Source organism: Spermophilus citellus (assembly GCF_964194105.1).
Source record: "Spermophilus citellus genome assembly, chromosome: 10".
In the NCBI taxonomy this organism is placed as follows: domain Eukaryota; kingdom Metazoa; phylum Chordata; class Mammalia; order Rodentia; family Sciuridae; genus Spermophilus; species Spermophilus citellus.
Window position 1 is genome coordinate 71847670 of NC_138197.1, and position 15189 is coordinate 71862858.

The 15189-nt window shown below is 50.9% G+C and overlaps 1 protein-coding gene across 1 annotated transcript; it reads left to right on the forward strand.

Moving 5' to 3' along the window:
- Positions 1-8884: 8884 nt before the first annotated feature.
- Positions 8885-14321, forward strand: LOC308657429 (keratin, type II cuticular Hb6; the record flags this gene model as incomplete). Its single annotated transcript, XM_081309119.1, has 9 exons — positions 8885-9250; positions 9974-10182; positions 10780-10840; positions 11560-11655; positions 11852-12016; positions 12232-12357; positions 12631-12851; positions 13974-14005; positions 14140-14321. 9 exons carry the CDS (start codon positions 8885-8887, stop codon positions 14319-14321), a joined length of 1458 nt encoding a protein of 485 aa, XP_081165245.1.
- Positions 14322-15189: the final 868 nt, after the last annotated feature.

The window sequence follows — 15189 nt, forward strand, 5'->3', positions numbered from 1 at the left end:
AACCCCAGCCCCAGTGACTAAAGTACTTCTAAAACAAACCTGCATCTTTCCAACTCTAGATTCTGCAACGGGCTGCTGAAAATCATCAGATTTTCCTAATATGATAGCGGTCAGCAGATTATTAAATATTTTTTACATCTTTTTAAACTTTTATTATAAAAATTTTCAGAGAAAAGTTGAAACACTATAACAAACACAGACAGATGTTCCACCTAGATATCTAAAGAAAACCTCTGATAACATTATGTTACATTTGCCCCATTATTTGATGCTTTCAGAAATCATTGCTGGTAAACCTTAAATACTTTAACAGACATTTATGGTGTGTGTGTGTGTGTGTGTGTGTGTGTGTGTGAGAGAGAGAGAGAGAGAGAGAGAGAGAGAGAGAGAGAGAGAGAGATGAGAGATATGTTGGGGGTTGAACCCAGGGCCTGGTGCTCACTAGGCAAACTGCACCCTAGCCCCATCAGCACAAATTTCTTAAGATTAAGGATGGTACTTTTTCCACATGTAAGAAAATTAACAATAATTTCAAACACCACATATTATCCACCCCATATTCAATTTTTCCTAATTGTTCCTAGGGGTGTGTGTGTGTGTGTGTGTGTGTGTGTGTGTGTTACATGGAATTGAACCCAGGAATGCTCTGAGCTAACCCTCAGCCCCTTTTATTTGATTTGTTTATTTTTTTTGTGATGCCCAGAGCATCATTCATGTCATGCAAGCACTCAACCACTGAGCTACCTCCCCAGTCCTAATTTTCTATTTTGAGACAGGGTCTTGCTAAGTTGCTGAGGCTGACCCTGAACTTGCAATCCTCCTTCAGCCTTCTGAGTCACTGGTGACTCAGAGTGTGCCACCATCTCAGGCTGCCCTAGATTTTTTAAAAATAGATTTTATGTGATTTATTTGTGGCTTTCTCCCTTGTGTTTTCTAAAAATTGGAAGTTGGATCTACAACTGGTTTGCTAATATGGTAGGTAATAGATACAAGTGGCTATTTAAATTTGTATCAGTTAAAATTAAGTAAATAGAAAATCAAGTTCTTCTGTTGCACTCTGTGTATTTAAGTCCTCAATTACTACACACCACTAGTGCCTACTTCATTGGTAGCACAGGTGAAGAACATTTTCACCATCCCATAATTTTGTTTTGGACAATATTGGGTTGGGATCTTGAATAGTTTTAAATTAAACATTTTATAAAATATGTTATATCAGGGGCTGGGGTTGTGGCTCAGTGGCAGAGTGCTTGCCTAGCATACGTGAGGCACTGGGTTCGATCCCCAGCACCACATTAAAAAAAAGTAAACAAAATAAAGGTATAAAAATATTTTTTTAAAAGATGCTATATCATATTATATCAGCTCAGGAAGCATAAAATGTCAGATTGGTGATGCTAATTGGATCACTTGAATATGTTTTTTTGTCTTTACAGTTGGAAAGGACTCTGTAGGGAAACATACATCCTATTATGATAAAGGGTATTTTATTGTTTATGTACTATATGATCATCATTATATGACCTAAGTGATCTCTAATTCACACATCAACAAAATGAAGGGTGTACCATTACCTCCATTTTACAGATGAGGAAACCGAGGTGCAAAGGGGTTAAATGACTTGACCATAGCCTCATGGCTGGCTAGAGCCAGGAGATATAGGTGCTTTCCCACCTGCAAGCAATGACATCCCTTGTTTTTCCTACTCCCTATAAATAAAGTTGTTTAGGAGGGGATATCTCTGGATTCATGGTGGGGAGAATCAGGAAGATGGGCAGAAGCAGAGGGGATTGAACAAGGAGGGCATGAAGGGATGGGGACAGGGAAAGAAAAGGAAAGACAGTGGATGAATCTGACATAATTTTCCTGGTAAATCTATGAATACAGCACAGTGAATCCCACCAGTGTGAATATCCGCAAGACTGGAGTTCTAATAAGAATAAGGTATTCCTTGCTTGTATAACTATACCAAAATGGGTTCTATGTCATGTATATCCAAAAGGAACCAATAAAGTTAAAAAAAAAGAACTAGGAGTGAATGAGGGGTGTGTGTGGCAGGGGGCACCCTGGTGCTGTTTGAAGGCTGGACAGGAAGGAGTTGGGTTGGCTGTGCAGGGCAGGCAGGGGATGGACACCATCACTTTTAGCTACTGGGATACCTCTGGGATTTTTAGACCTGTAATTCATTTGGTAGATTGCACTATGTCCTATTTACCCATGAACCACCCATACTGAACAGGTCTAGAAAAACTACTGCATAAAATACAGAGGCATGCATTAAACTGAAGAGAACAGGGTTGTGAAATGACTTGACTCATGGTCCTGGGGGGCCAAGGCAGGCAGAGCTGCCTTAGGGAAGGGGCAAGGGGGTGGCTGGTGGGAAAGAGCAGGAAGGGGAAAATCAGGGCAGGGTTCAGTGTGTCTGTGCACAATATTCAGAGGGGGCCTGTGACATGATAGATACGGGGTCACAGACTCTGTGGGTCACCTGATCATCTAGAGGAGGATGTGGCAGTTGCTGTTACCTTATGTGTTCAGTTGCAGCTGGGCCAATACTTCTGAAACTCTTTGTACCCTCATCTGCAATTCTGGGCAATGCCCACCATCAGACAGCAGTGTCTCCCGAAACCAGCTGGCTGGGTGTCCTGAGGATGCTGAGTCAAGGTGCATCTCACACACTCGACTTTTTCTGCCATGTAACTCGTTATAAAAATGCCATGCATAAGCACAAGTTAATTACTAATGACTGGCCGTGGCTAAGCAATTTTTCAAGACGCAAGAAACAATTTCAAATGAGATATGAAGAAACTCAGATGTGACACCACTTCATAAAACTTCACAAATTATTGATTGCTGCTCATTTTTGAAGACATAAAATTTCCATTAAACCTGTTTTCTTCAAGTGGAAAAACTCACGGTGGTGGTGGTGGGAGGGTTAGAGACTCACCATTCTTGTCTCTGGCAGTGTATAGGTATTTTATGAAAGTTAAAATTATTCTTATAAAATTTAATTTCATGAAATCATTTTTGTGAAATATGTCAACACACAGGAGATTGTAGAGGTGTGTACCTGCCCCTATAGGAAGAAACCATATACAGGAATCTTAGCAGCCTCCTATGTAATATACCCCATTCTTTTTGTATTTTCCCCCTTCCTGGCTAGGGTGACCCCTCACCTGGATTTTGTGTTTAATTATCCCTTGTTTTCCTTTTTAGTTTTAGAATCAATGTAAGCATCCCTCAATGATGTATTATTTTGTTTCCCAGTTTTTGAACTTCACATCAATGGAGTCATGCTGCAGTCTTCTTTCAATTCTGGTTTCTTTTGTTCAGGGTTGCTTCCTGCGACTGCAGTGCTCGGCTTTCTCCGCGGAGTGCTCATTGTACGAAGAGAACAGAGTTATTCACCTTTCTACCCCCATATTCTCATGGGTGTTTCCCGAGTTCTGTATGGTGAGCAGAGTTGGCACCAACAATCTTTTCTGTGTCTTCTGGTGCATCTGTGCGAGGGGTTTTCTGGAGTGCATGGGTTTTTTTGTTTGTTTGTTTGTTTTTTAATTGTGGAAGTAGTATATCTTTAGAGTAGAATGCTATTTTATGAATGTTCTTCCAAACTTAAAAAATAACAACCTAAACCAGGCACAGTGGTGCACACTTGTAATCCCAGTAGCTCAGGCTGAGGCAGGAGAATTCAAAGCCAGCCTCAGCAACTTAGGCCCTAAGCAACTCAGTGAGACCCTGTTTCTAAATAAAATATTAAAAAGGGCTGGAGAATGTGGCTCAGTGGTTAAGTACCTCTGGGTTCAATCCTCAGTACCAAAATCATCATCATCATCATCTTAGATGTTTATCATTCTCCATACTAGATATGTTTCTGAGAACCCAACGTGTTTTGACTTACGTGATTTTTACTGATGACCCCCTGAGACCTGTGTTCTTAGACACTGAGGCCTGGGGAGGTTGAGAAATTGCTCAGGTTGTGAGTTTGAGACAGAGCTGACACAGCCTGGTGCTGTGGACCCCTGTAGAAGGGATGAGTTTGTCCTATTGTGCCTCTATCTGACCGCCACCTGCCGTCAATAATGGTAGCACCCATTTGGTGGTGTTTGTGTGTAACACACAAGCACACACTCAGTCATCTCTTCTCCTGTGCCCTCTTCAAGGCCCTGCAGGGTGCCACTGGGACTCAGGACTAGCGGGTGGAGGAGAACTCACCCTTGTCCTTGATGAGCTTTCAGTTAGAAAAAAAAAAAAAAAAAAGCTGGATGTGGGCCCAGACCCTGGACAGAAGTGCAAAGACTGCATCACATCAATGTATAAAAGTTTTGTTTGTGGATATGTTCCAAGGGCTTGGCACATAGTAGGTATTCAGTAAATATTTGTTGAATGATTAAAATGTACTAGCTACATATTAAGTGCTGAGTAATGGAGCCATCAAAGTTTGGTGGCTAATTTTGTCAAGCTTTGTGGTCGGATGGGGTGGGGACCAAATGAAGCAGAGCAGAGTGTGCCCATTCCTGGGAGTGGGGAGGGGGAGGGGTGATGTTCCTTGCTGGGACTTGAGTGAAGGGAGGGGGATGTGTCCTTGGACAAAGTGAGCCAGCTGACGGAGGCAAGGATCCTGAAGGCCTTGGGCAGAGTGGAGATGGGATGTATGCTGGGGGAGGGAAAGAGAGGCATGGAGGGGAGAGAGGATTCCTAGGGAAAATGGAGAGAAGGAGATGCTTAATCTTAGACTGTTACTCTAAAGGGCCACTTGGAAAAAAAACAAAGGAGGCCTGTGGCGGGGAGTGGCTGGGGAGAATGGGAGGGAGAGAGATGATTGGGGGACCGCGGAGGAAAAATGGGAGAAGATCCAGGGGATAATGAAGAAAGGGGGACACTCCAGGGATGGAAGAGCAGGGGAGGAGGAGGAGGGAAGGGGCCCAGCACGGAGGGCAAGATCCAGACCTACTGCAGTGGTGGGCAACCTGAGCTCCAGATTTATAGCAGTGAGCTCTGCAGGGCCGGGGCAAGGGCTGGGGTAGGCATGGGGCCTAGTTGGTGGGAGGGCTCTCGGAGGCAGAGCTCAGTGTCCAGCCCCACCCAGGCTTCCTACCAGGGCCTTTGCCCTCTATCTAATTGGACTCCCCTCTGGTGAGTTCTGATGGATAACTGGCCAGTGTGGGGCTCTCCTGGCTGAGGAGGCAGGGTTCTACCTTGAACGTCTCCCCAGTTCACTAACCCACTGCCTGCCTAGTGGATAGACTTGAGGTGAACCCCCCAGCGACAGCTTGGTAGCTCTGCTGTTCTGTAAATAGCCACTCTGCTACCCCCTCAGTGCCCCTCACTGGAACTTGGCCTGCCCACAGACAGCCAGGACTGCAAGGTTAGAGAGGACCCAGCCCCCTGGACGCCAGCAAGCCTGGCAGGCAAATGTTTTGGTATCCTCCAGATGTAGGGCCACAGGCTGCCTCGCAGCACGCAGTCTCAAGGATGACACTGGCCCTGCTTCACGGCTCTCTGCCTCCTCTGTCACAGTACCTCTCGGGCCCCTCCACTCCCGCAACGGCCTGCAGGCTCTCCTTCCATCCACCCCTGGCCCGGTCTCGCCTGCTTCCACTCTCTGAAGTATGCCGGGGCACACCCTTTTGCCAACGCTGTCCTGACTGCCTCCTTACCCAGGCCTGTCCTCGCTCTTCCCCGGGAGCCCTCCCTGCTGCTCCAGTCAGATCAGCTGCATTTTACACTGTCCCTGAATGGACACAGGCAGAGTCACTGTGTTCCTTAACATCTGGTGGAACATCTGAAAGCAGCCCTCTCCAGACATCTGGCCTTTGTTGTGAATGAGGGTCTGTCTTCCCTGCCAGACCTAGAGCATCTCCCTCCTTCCCTTACTGCCTCCTTCCCTCCAAAATTAAGATAGGATCCAGCCTATCATATCATATGATAGCTCCCATATCATATCAGACACCGAGTCCCTGAATGCCCCAGCTGGAAGGTGACATCCGATCTTAGCAATCCTCCATTTTGGAGAATCCACCTCACAACAGGCTGCACCAGAAAGGCAGGACTTAAGGGAGCTCTGATGTTTTCTTTGATAGAAAGTTTCCTTAAGTACAAACTCTTTTTGGAGCTTCTGGGAAGTTCTTCCTCAGCTCCAACTTACATTTGTCCAGCTGCAGTGAGAGTTGACCTTCTCCTGTTCTCCTTGGCGTTCCATTATACTTGGATGGATTATCAAGGGCACCTTCCACTCTCAGCCACTCTGCCACCCCCTGGCTACCCACAGACCAGGAGGTTTGGGGATCAAGATGAGTGAGCGTGACGTTTTTGATTCATGACTGAGGTTTGCTGATAGTCAGTTAAGGTCACATAATAAATACAATCTATGAATTATTCACCAATTACTGGCTTTTCAGATTAACCAAACTTCTTTTCGACTAGTGTGGTTGTCCAGGGATGAATGACATTTTTTTCTTGGTTAGGGTGATAAATTCTCAAAGGGCCTCACTGAGGCATTCAGTTTGGACTGGGGATTGGAGGAGGGGCATTTGGGCTCTTTCCCAGGATATGGGAAATGAAGACAGTAAAAGGTTTCAGTTCTTTCTGCCCCTTGGACAGGCCCATGTGGTAGAATGACAATAGATAATATTCACTGAACACTTTCTTTGTGTCAGGTGTCGTGTTAAGCATCGCCCATACATTACTGCATTCAGTCCTCTTATTAGCACTTAAAAACAGGCACCATTGATGTTAACTGACCATAGATGGCTTAGGAATGTGGGTGGGTGAATCCATCAAACATGCCAACATGGCTGCAGCAGCAGCAACAAAAATAAAAATGATTGCACACTTGGAGTACGTTTGGCTTAGTTCTAAGAGCTCTGCACGGACGGATTCCTTTCATCCCCACAACAACTTTATGAGGTGGGCACTATTATTATCCTCATTTCACAAATCATGGAGGAGGTACAGAGAGGTGAAGTAATTGCCTAAAGTTACACAGCAGAGGATGGCAGAGCTGGGATTTGACACCAGGCAATTTTGGAATCTGGTTCTGTCGTCTCAACTGACATGTCACCTATCCTACTTTTTTTTTGCAGTCATATTAAGACATCAATTTACACAGTGACTGAGTGTACACACACACACGCACACACACACACAATTTAAACCCAGAGACTATGGAACAAGAGTTACACAGGAAGCAATATAAAGCACTTTGATATTGTTCTATTCTATTTTATTTGATGTTGTTTCATCTAGTTCATTAAAATAAAAAATTTAGTTCATTAAAATAAAATTCTGGTTGCTCTCATTGGTGGGTCACAACATGAACTCTAAATACATAAATAAATAAGACAAACAAAACACTGCCCCAGAGCCAATTGCATCTTTTTCATACCTTTATTTAATTTATTTATTTTTATGTGGTGCTGAGGATCGAACCCAGTGTCTCACATGTGTTAGGCAAGTGCTCTACTACTGAGCTACATCCCAGCCCCACAAATTGCCTCTTAAAGATAACAACAAAACCCATATGCATGGTGCTCTGGAGTACACTGAGCATGTACACATCTCTGTAAATGTCCAGTGCGTGGCAAAGCCTTAACCCACTTCCCAGAAGAGTGAAGTGACTTGCTCCTTGTCCTGCCCCCAGGGCTAGTTAGGAAAGTTCCTTGGCCCCTACTCAGTCATTGGAAGTTCAGGGCCACACTGGATGGGCAGCAATCTGGATCTCCTCTGACACCTGTCAAGGTTAATGACAAACTGCTGTGAATGGAGGGGCATTCAGGAGGGCAGAACATGGAAAGTAGCAGGATTCAGGGAGTGAGGTGGGGGCTGGACCAGGTAGCTCTATGGGGCTTAGTATTCTGAGCCAATGGTATGCAGACTCATAAAAGTAGGGCTCACCCCAGACCTTGGAGGAAACACAGAGGCCTGCAGTGAAGTGTAGATATTTGATCATTGCTCGAAGCCTTGGTGGAAATGACTGGGTTCTCCTGGGATCAGTGAGCCAGTGTGTTCCCCCGAGACCTTGTGGAAGACCCTAAGGGAAGGCATGCCTCCTTATGGCATAGACTGGCCAGATGGCCTAAGATCCTGTACACACGTATGTTCCTGTGAGGATGAGCGAAAGTGCAGATGAGTACCTGAGGACAGGTGGTGTGTGAGACGGTGGAGGGAAGGCAGCCAGTGAGTGGAGAGAGAGTGAGAGGGAGGGAAGTGAGAGGTGAGGAGAGATGAGAGAGAGAGGGGGGGGGGTTTGACAAGTATAGGGAAGGATTTGGGAGCAGGTGTGAAGGCGTTGGGTTCCTGTGTGAGAGACTAAGTTAGATACTTTTGTAAATGTGAGGATTTGGGGGAGCAGAAAGGGACCATCTGGGTCAGGGAGACGATCAAGCACACCTCAGGTTTTACATCATCTGATGTGCTGGCCCAACCTTTCTGAGCCGGTCAGATCAGCACCATGGACAGCGGCACCGACCTCCCCCGCCCCCCAAAAAAGCAGCTAATCTGAGACCCAGGTCCGCCCTGACCCCTCTTTCTAGCCTGAATCAGTGCGCCCCACGTCTCTCAACCTCTCAATTTACACAGTATTAGAAGGCTGGGGTGTGCGTGTGGGGGTGAGCTGGCCCTTTGAAGAAGAAAATTGTGCAGTTTAGGGCAAAGGACCATAAACATGGGCACCAATTAAGCACATTTAGGGGAGAGCCACAGTAGCTTAACAACCCAAGCCTATAAAGGCATCTAATAGTCCCCAACCACGTGGTCAGCCAGGCTCCGCGGATATATAAAAGGCTGACAGAGGTGGAAAAGGCAAACAATTGAATCCACGTCCACTGCACCCTCCATTTGGACGTCTCCAACGTCAGAGCCACCCGTCTCCCGCCAAAGCACCATGACTTGTGGATCCTACTGTGGCCGTGCCTTCAGCTGCGCCTCGGCCTGCGGGCCCCGGCCAGGCCGCTGCTGCATCACCGCCGCCCCCTACCGCGGCATCTCCTGCTACCGCGGCATCACCGGGGGCTTCGGCAGCCGCAGCGTCTGCGGAGCCTTCCGCTCGGGCTCCTGCGGACGCAGCTTCGGCTACCGCTCTGGCGGCGTGTGCGGACCCAGCCCACCCTGCATCACCTCCGTGTCCGTCAACGAGAGCCTGCTGGCGCCCCTCAACCTGGAGATCGACCCCAATGCGCAGTGCGTGAAGCACGAGGAGAAAGAGCAGATCAAGGGTCTCAACAGCAGGTTCGCTGCCTTCATCGACAAGGTGGGTGTCCTGGATCGCACCCTTCCTGATCCCCAACACAGGTGCACAGCCAGGCCTGAACACTGAGACAGGAGGAAGAAGCAGAATGACCTTACATCATTGAGACCACAGTCTGATGGGACACAGACACAAACCCAGAAAGACTCAACTGTCAGTCAGAGAAGCAGATTGTGTGGGGAAATGGAGTGAACAGTCTTATCTAGGCACAAGTTGGACTGCAGGAAGTATAAGAGGGATGCATCAGTGGCTGCTGAGACTGGTCCAGACTGAAGGTGGGCCAGGTTGGGGCAGGAAGGGATGTCTGCCAGAAGAAGTGGGGGAGGGCAGGATAGCCCAGCTCTGTTCTGGATGGCCTGACATTAGCTCTATGATGCCCACACCAGAACCCCATGATGGGGTCTGAATGTGGGGTGCTGGCTGAGAGCTCCAGCCTCACTGCCTTCAGAGTAGGGGTGCTGAGCCCTGAACGTGGCCCCTGACATGTGTCACTTGGATCCATCTGGATGGGGAACTGGGCTCACATGAGAACAGGCACATATCTCCACCAGCCCCTGGTTCCCACCATGGATCAGGATCAGGAAAGGGAGAACTTGTCCTGTTCTCAGGGCCCACCTCTGCCTGACCTCTGGTGAGCTCCAGGGTCAGAGGCCCCTTCAAACAATCACCCCCATGCCAAGAGCTGGCTGACCCCTGATCCCTTCTCTCCACCACCCCGAATGGCAGGTGCGCTTCCTGGAGCAGCAGAACAAGCTGCTGGAGACCAAGCTGCAGTTCTACCAGAACCGCAAGTGCTGCGAGAGCAACCTGGAGCCCCTGTTCGAGGGCTACATCGAGACCCTGAGGCGGGAGGCCGACTATGCGGAGGCCGACAGCGGGAGGCTGGCCTCAGAGCTCAACCACGTGCGGGAGGTGCTGGAGGGCTACAAGAAGAAGTGAGTGGGGCCGGCTCTGGTGTCCCTTCCCCCACAGACTGGCTTTGGGAGAGCCCTTGGCACAGATGATGAGAATGCCCAGGGAGGGTGTGTGGCCCAGCGCAGGCTGAGGGAGTGCAGGACCTGTTCATGGAGCTGTGACCGTCCACACCTGCCTGAGAGCAGCCCTGAGGCCTGGAGTGCTCTGCACCCACCTCAGCCTTCCATCCTCTGAGGCACTCTAGGTGGCCCCCTGCCTTGGTGCTCAGTTCTGAGTTCCTCTGGGTCTATGACACCTCACAGCTGAGCTAGGATTGACACCATGGCAGAGGGCGCTGGCTGCAGTACCCCAGAGGCCATAGTGTCCACTCCCTTCTCTGCCTCCTGAGGGGACCTCAGTGTAGCCTTGGCACTGGGACTGGAAGGTCCCACAGGAGCCCTCTCCATCCCCAACTCAGAGTGGAGAGAGGATCCCGGACACCCCAACTCCAACCAGCAAGGACTTGGCAGGGCGGCTGGGGTCAGCGGTGTGGGCTTCCCTCCCCAGCCCCTGGCTGGCCTGCGGGGTGGGAACTGTGGACACTGCCCTGCCCTCACCTCCCCTCTCTCCCATCTCAGGTATGAGGAGGAAGTTTCTCTGAGGGCCACAGCTGAGAATGAGTTTGTGGCTCTGAAGAAGGTGAGTCTCATGGCTGAGGGAAGCAGAGCCATGAGGGATTTGGGGGCAGACTCTTTTGGGGTCACCGTGGGGGCTCAACCTCAGGGTGGGTGCAGTGACCTCTCCACATCAGGATGGGCAGTGCCCAGAGAGGCAGACCATCAAATGGCACACCTAGGGCTGTGACAAGGGAAATGACCCCTCGCACCTGCCCTGGGGCGAGGGGGTGGCTGTGTTGACCTCTGGGTGCCTAGGAGGTCTGTGGCTGGGGTCCCCTGGAGTCCAGGAGTTTAGTCTGTCTGTTGGGAGTGGTGTGGTCCGTTGGCACGCTGAAAGTCTGACGACAAAGCAAAGATCTGACCCCAGAGCCTAGGGATGATGCAGTAGGACCAGGAGTGGTCAGGGGGCCACTTGGGGGACTGCTGGGGGCTAGGGAAGGACCAGGTGGCAGAACTGAGGGGTCCCCTGGGCAGGCTTCCTACAGCAGGAGGGGTAAAAAGGAGAGGTGGGAGGGGTCCTGCCAGGCAGGTGGGCCATGTCCAAGGCACCAAAGGTTTGTTGTCACAGTTGAGGAGGTTGCTGGGTGCATCTGGGGAGAGTCAGAAGGCAGGAGATGGCTTGCTGGTAGAGACAGTAGGGATCCTTCTCCCCTGGCGTGAATGGAAGGGGTAAGAGGAAAGAGGCATTTAGAGGCACAATCTTCAGGGACCCTCTGAGCTCACCCCCACCCATCTTCCCAGGACGTGGACTGCGCCTACCTGCGCAAGTCAGACCTGGAGGCCAACGCAGAGGCGCTGACCCAGGAGATTGACTTCCTGAGGCGACTGTATGAGGAGGTGAGGGTCGCTAGGCCGGGCTGAGGGCTAGAGGGAGTGGGGAGGTGGACAGGGATTTGTGTCTGGGGCTCCAGGCCTGGATTGTGTGATCAGGCAGGGTCTGGGGACCAAGGGAGCCTGAGAAGTTGGGCATGGTGTGCTGGGTTGAGATCTGGTCTCAAGGAGCCTCTGACATGTCCCCATGCTCCTCCTGCAGGAGATCCGCATTCTCCAGTCCCACATCTCTGATACCTCAGTCATCGTCAAGATGGACAACAGCCGAGACCTGAACATGGACTGCATCGTGGCTGAGATCAAGGCTCAGTATGATGACATTGCCAACCGCAGCCGCGCCGAGGCCGAGTCCTGGTACCGCAGCAAGGTGAGGGGCTCCGGACCCCTGCCGCATTCAGGGGGCATTGGGAGGGGGCATCACCCTGTATGAACAAGGCCTCTTTGCCTGGGGACTCTGATGCCCTGAGGTGGTGAGGGGAGGACAGACAGCTCTGAGGTTGGGGCCAGGGCAGGGCTGGCTGGCTGGTTGCACAGGCTCAGGGTGCCCCATGCTGAGCCTCAGAGCATGTCTGCCTCCCCCAGTGCGAGGAGATGAAGGCCACAGTGATCAGGCACGGGGAGACCCTGCGCCGCACCAGGGAGGAGATCAATGAGCTGAACCGCATCATCCAGAGGCTCACGGCTGAGATTGAGAATGCCAAGTGCCAGGTATGGCTCACCGTGCCCAACAGCAGGGGGGCTGGGCCCTGCCCTGTGCCACACAGCCAGGCTGTGCCCTATGTGGGCCTCACCACTCATTCTGCAGCCCATCTGCCTGACCAGGTCCCCAGGGTGGTCAATCTAGGTGATCCAGGTGAACAAGGCAAGAGGGCCTGTTTCTGAGCTGTTCCCAGCTGTGAGGAGACCCTGGGCACATCCAGGCAATGACATATACAGACACTCAGGGACCATAACCTCCCCTGTTCTCCTCTGGGTCTCTAGAACAACAAGCTGGAGACCGCAGTGACCCAGTCTGAGCAGCAGGGCGAGGCGGCCCTGAGCGATGCCCGCTGCAAGCTGGCTGAGCTGGAGGGCGCCCTGCAGAAGGCCAAGCAGGACATGGCCTGCCTGCTGAAGGAGTACCAGGAGGTGATGAACTCCAAGCTGGGCCTGGACATCGAGATCGCCACCTACAGGCGCCTGCTGGAGGGCGAGGAGCAGAGGTGGGTCCCATAACTCTTTACTCCCCCAATCATGCTTGGGCTCTCAGCATGCCATGTCCCTCACACTCCCAGCATTCTCTCCACCTCCGTTACCACACCTCACCAACCTGCAGCTGGACAGGAAACCTGTGTAAGTCCTTTGAGTCTGATCTAGCCCCATCTGAATGTCATGCTTACCTAGGCTGTGATATGGGATTGACGACTTTTATATATCTGAATTCAGAGTTGTGTATACGTAGGGTGATGTCTGTTCCTGAGAGTCTAACTTAACCTCGGGTCACCTTCCTTGAATGGCACTCCCTCTTTCCCAGTCCTGGTTTTTGTGTCATTCAGGATTATGGCTCTTACCTAGCCTGGTCCTGCCTAATTCCAGCGGTAGCCTTGGGAATTCTGATTTATTTCCTAAAGCCTGCTTCAGCAGGAAATCCCTTCAAACTTTGCTTACCTACTGTAATCATAGTAAAATACTCCAAAATGGTCTTCCATTATAGCCTGGGGCTGAGGTAGACCAAGAGCAGGATCTGTCCCTTGTGGCAGGTTTGACTTACTCTGAGGAGTTTTGTTTTTGGCCTGCCCTGGAGGTGGGGATGGAGGTAGGGGAAAAGATCCTTTGGTCATTCAGACTGCCCATGGCTAGAGGGCAGCTCTACAGCTCCAGCCTCTTAAGGAGAGACTCTCAGAACTAGAGCTTAATCTTTTCCTTTGAGTTTTGTCCCATAATTGTTTATTTGGGTGGGAGGTTGTCTGTCCCCCCTCAAATACATTTACAAAAATCAGAACCTAGAAACTCCTGCAGGGAAGAGTTCTCAAGTGCTCACTGCGTGCTGGGTACTAAGCTTTGCACGTATGGGAGCCGATTTTCCTGATGAGGAAACCTAGGCCCAGAAAGGTTAAAACTCACAATGCATAGTTAATAAGCAGCGGGCAGCGGACTGCAGGTGCTTGCAGGCCGACTCCAGCACCCACGTGGTGACGGGGATCTGGGGCTCCCCTTGCTGGTTTCTTACTCCTTTCCCCTGGCAAGTCCCCAAAGGGAGGCCCACGAATCACACCTTGCACCTGGTTGCTGATCGCGGAGCCTCTCCCGCGGTACTGACCTATCAACTTTTCCTCTCCCAACAGGCTGTGTGAGGGCGTTGGCGCCGTGAACGTATGTAAGTAGTCCGAGCCCTCCCCTTTCTCCAGCTAGGGAGGCCCGAACCTTTGGGGAGGGGAGCATCGCGCTCGCTGCAAAGCCACCTGGCTGGAGCTGTGCCTGACGCGTGGCTCCCTGTTCTCCCCCATGCAGGCGTCAGCAGCTCCCGCGGTGGCGTCGCCTGTGGAGATCTCTGTGTCTCCGGTACTTCCCCTGCTGTCAACACAAGAGTTTGCAGCGCCCCCTGCAGCGGCAACGTGGTGGTGGGCACCCCCAACGCCTGCGCCCCTTGCGCAGGGGCCGGCGCCTGCAGCGGCGGCTGTAGGAAGTGCTAGGAGGCCACCTACAATCAAAGCTACAATCGAAGGCCACCGTCACCCTCTGCCCAGCCAGGACCTCGCGCAACCCACTGCCGGCCGGCCTCTCCGAGCCTGTTGGTTGCCTGATGTGTACACCCTACACTTCGTCCCGCCTGCTCCCCTCTGGGCGCGCTGAGCCCCGGAAGGCAGGGGCGGCGCCTTGGTCTTTTTCTGCAACCTTTCCCAGTAGTCAGTTTGTTGTCCCAAGGATTCATCCTTTTCTTCCGCCTTTTGTTTTTTGCTGGATTCATTGGTCCTGCCTGACCCCCTTCTCCAGAGCTTGGAGGAACAGGGCCCCAGAATCTCCCTTTCTGCCCTTTCCAGGAGCTTGCTCAGGTGCTTTCACCTGGAAATGCAAATAGAATGAACATTGTTGCACCTGGTTGCCAAGGGAGGGAGGGAGAGTACCTCCTTCCTGGGCTGCCTGCAGAAACTTCTAAAAAGCCAATGACTCAGCTGCCTTCCTGCACTTTTGTCTGTCTCACTCTGTGCCTCCAATAAACTAATTGTAGCGAATCAAATCTGCTGTCTTGGAAGTGACTGGGCCCTGCTACAATAGCTGGGACTTGCTGTGATTGATAGGTGTGGCTTGCTGTGCCTAATAGGTAGGCCCCCGCTGTGATGGATAGGTGGAACTTGCTGGGATTAATAGGTGGGCCCTGCTATGATAGGTGGGCCTTGCTGTGATTGATAGGTGGACCCTGCCACAGATTTTTCTCAGTCCTTCACCATCCACGTAGGTATTTTCAGTAGGTGAACATGATTGCAGAAGGTGCTGTCCAGCTGGTCTTGAACAAGCAAACTGGGGACTTGAGGAAAAACAAAGACTCAAGGGGACTGTGGG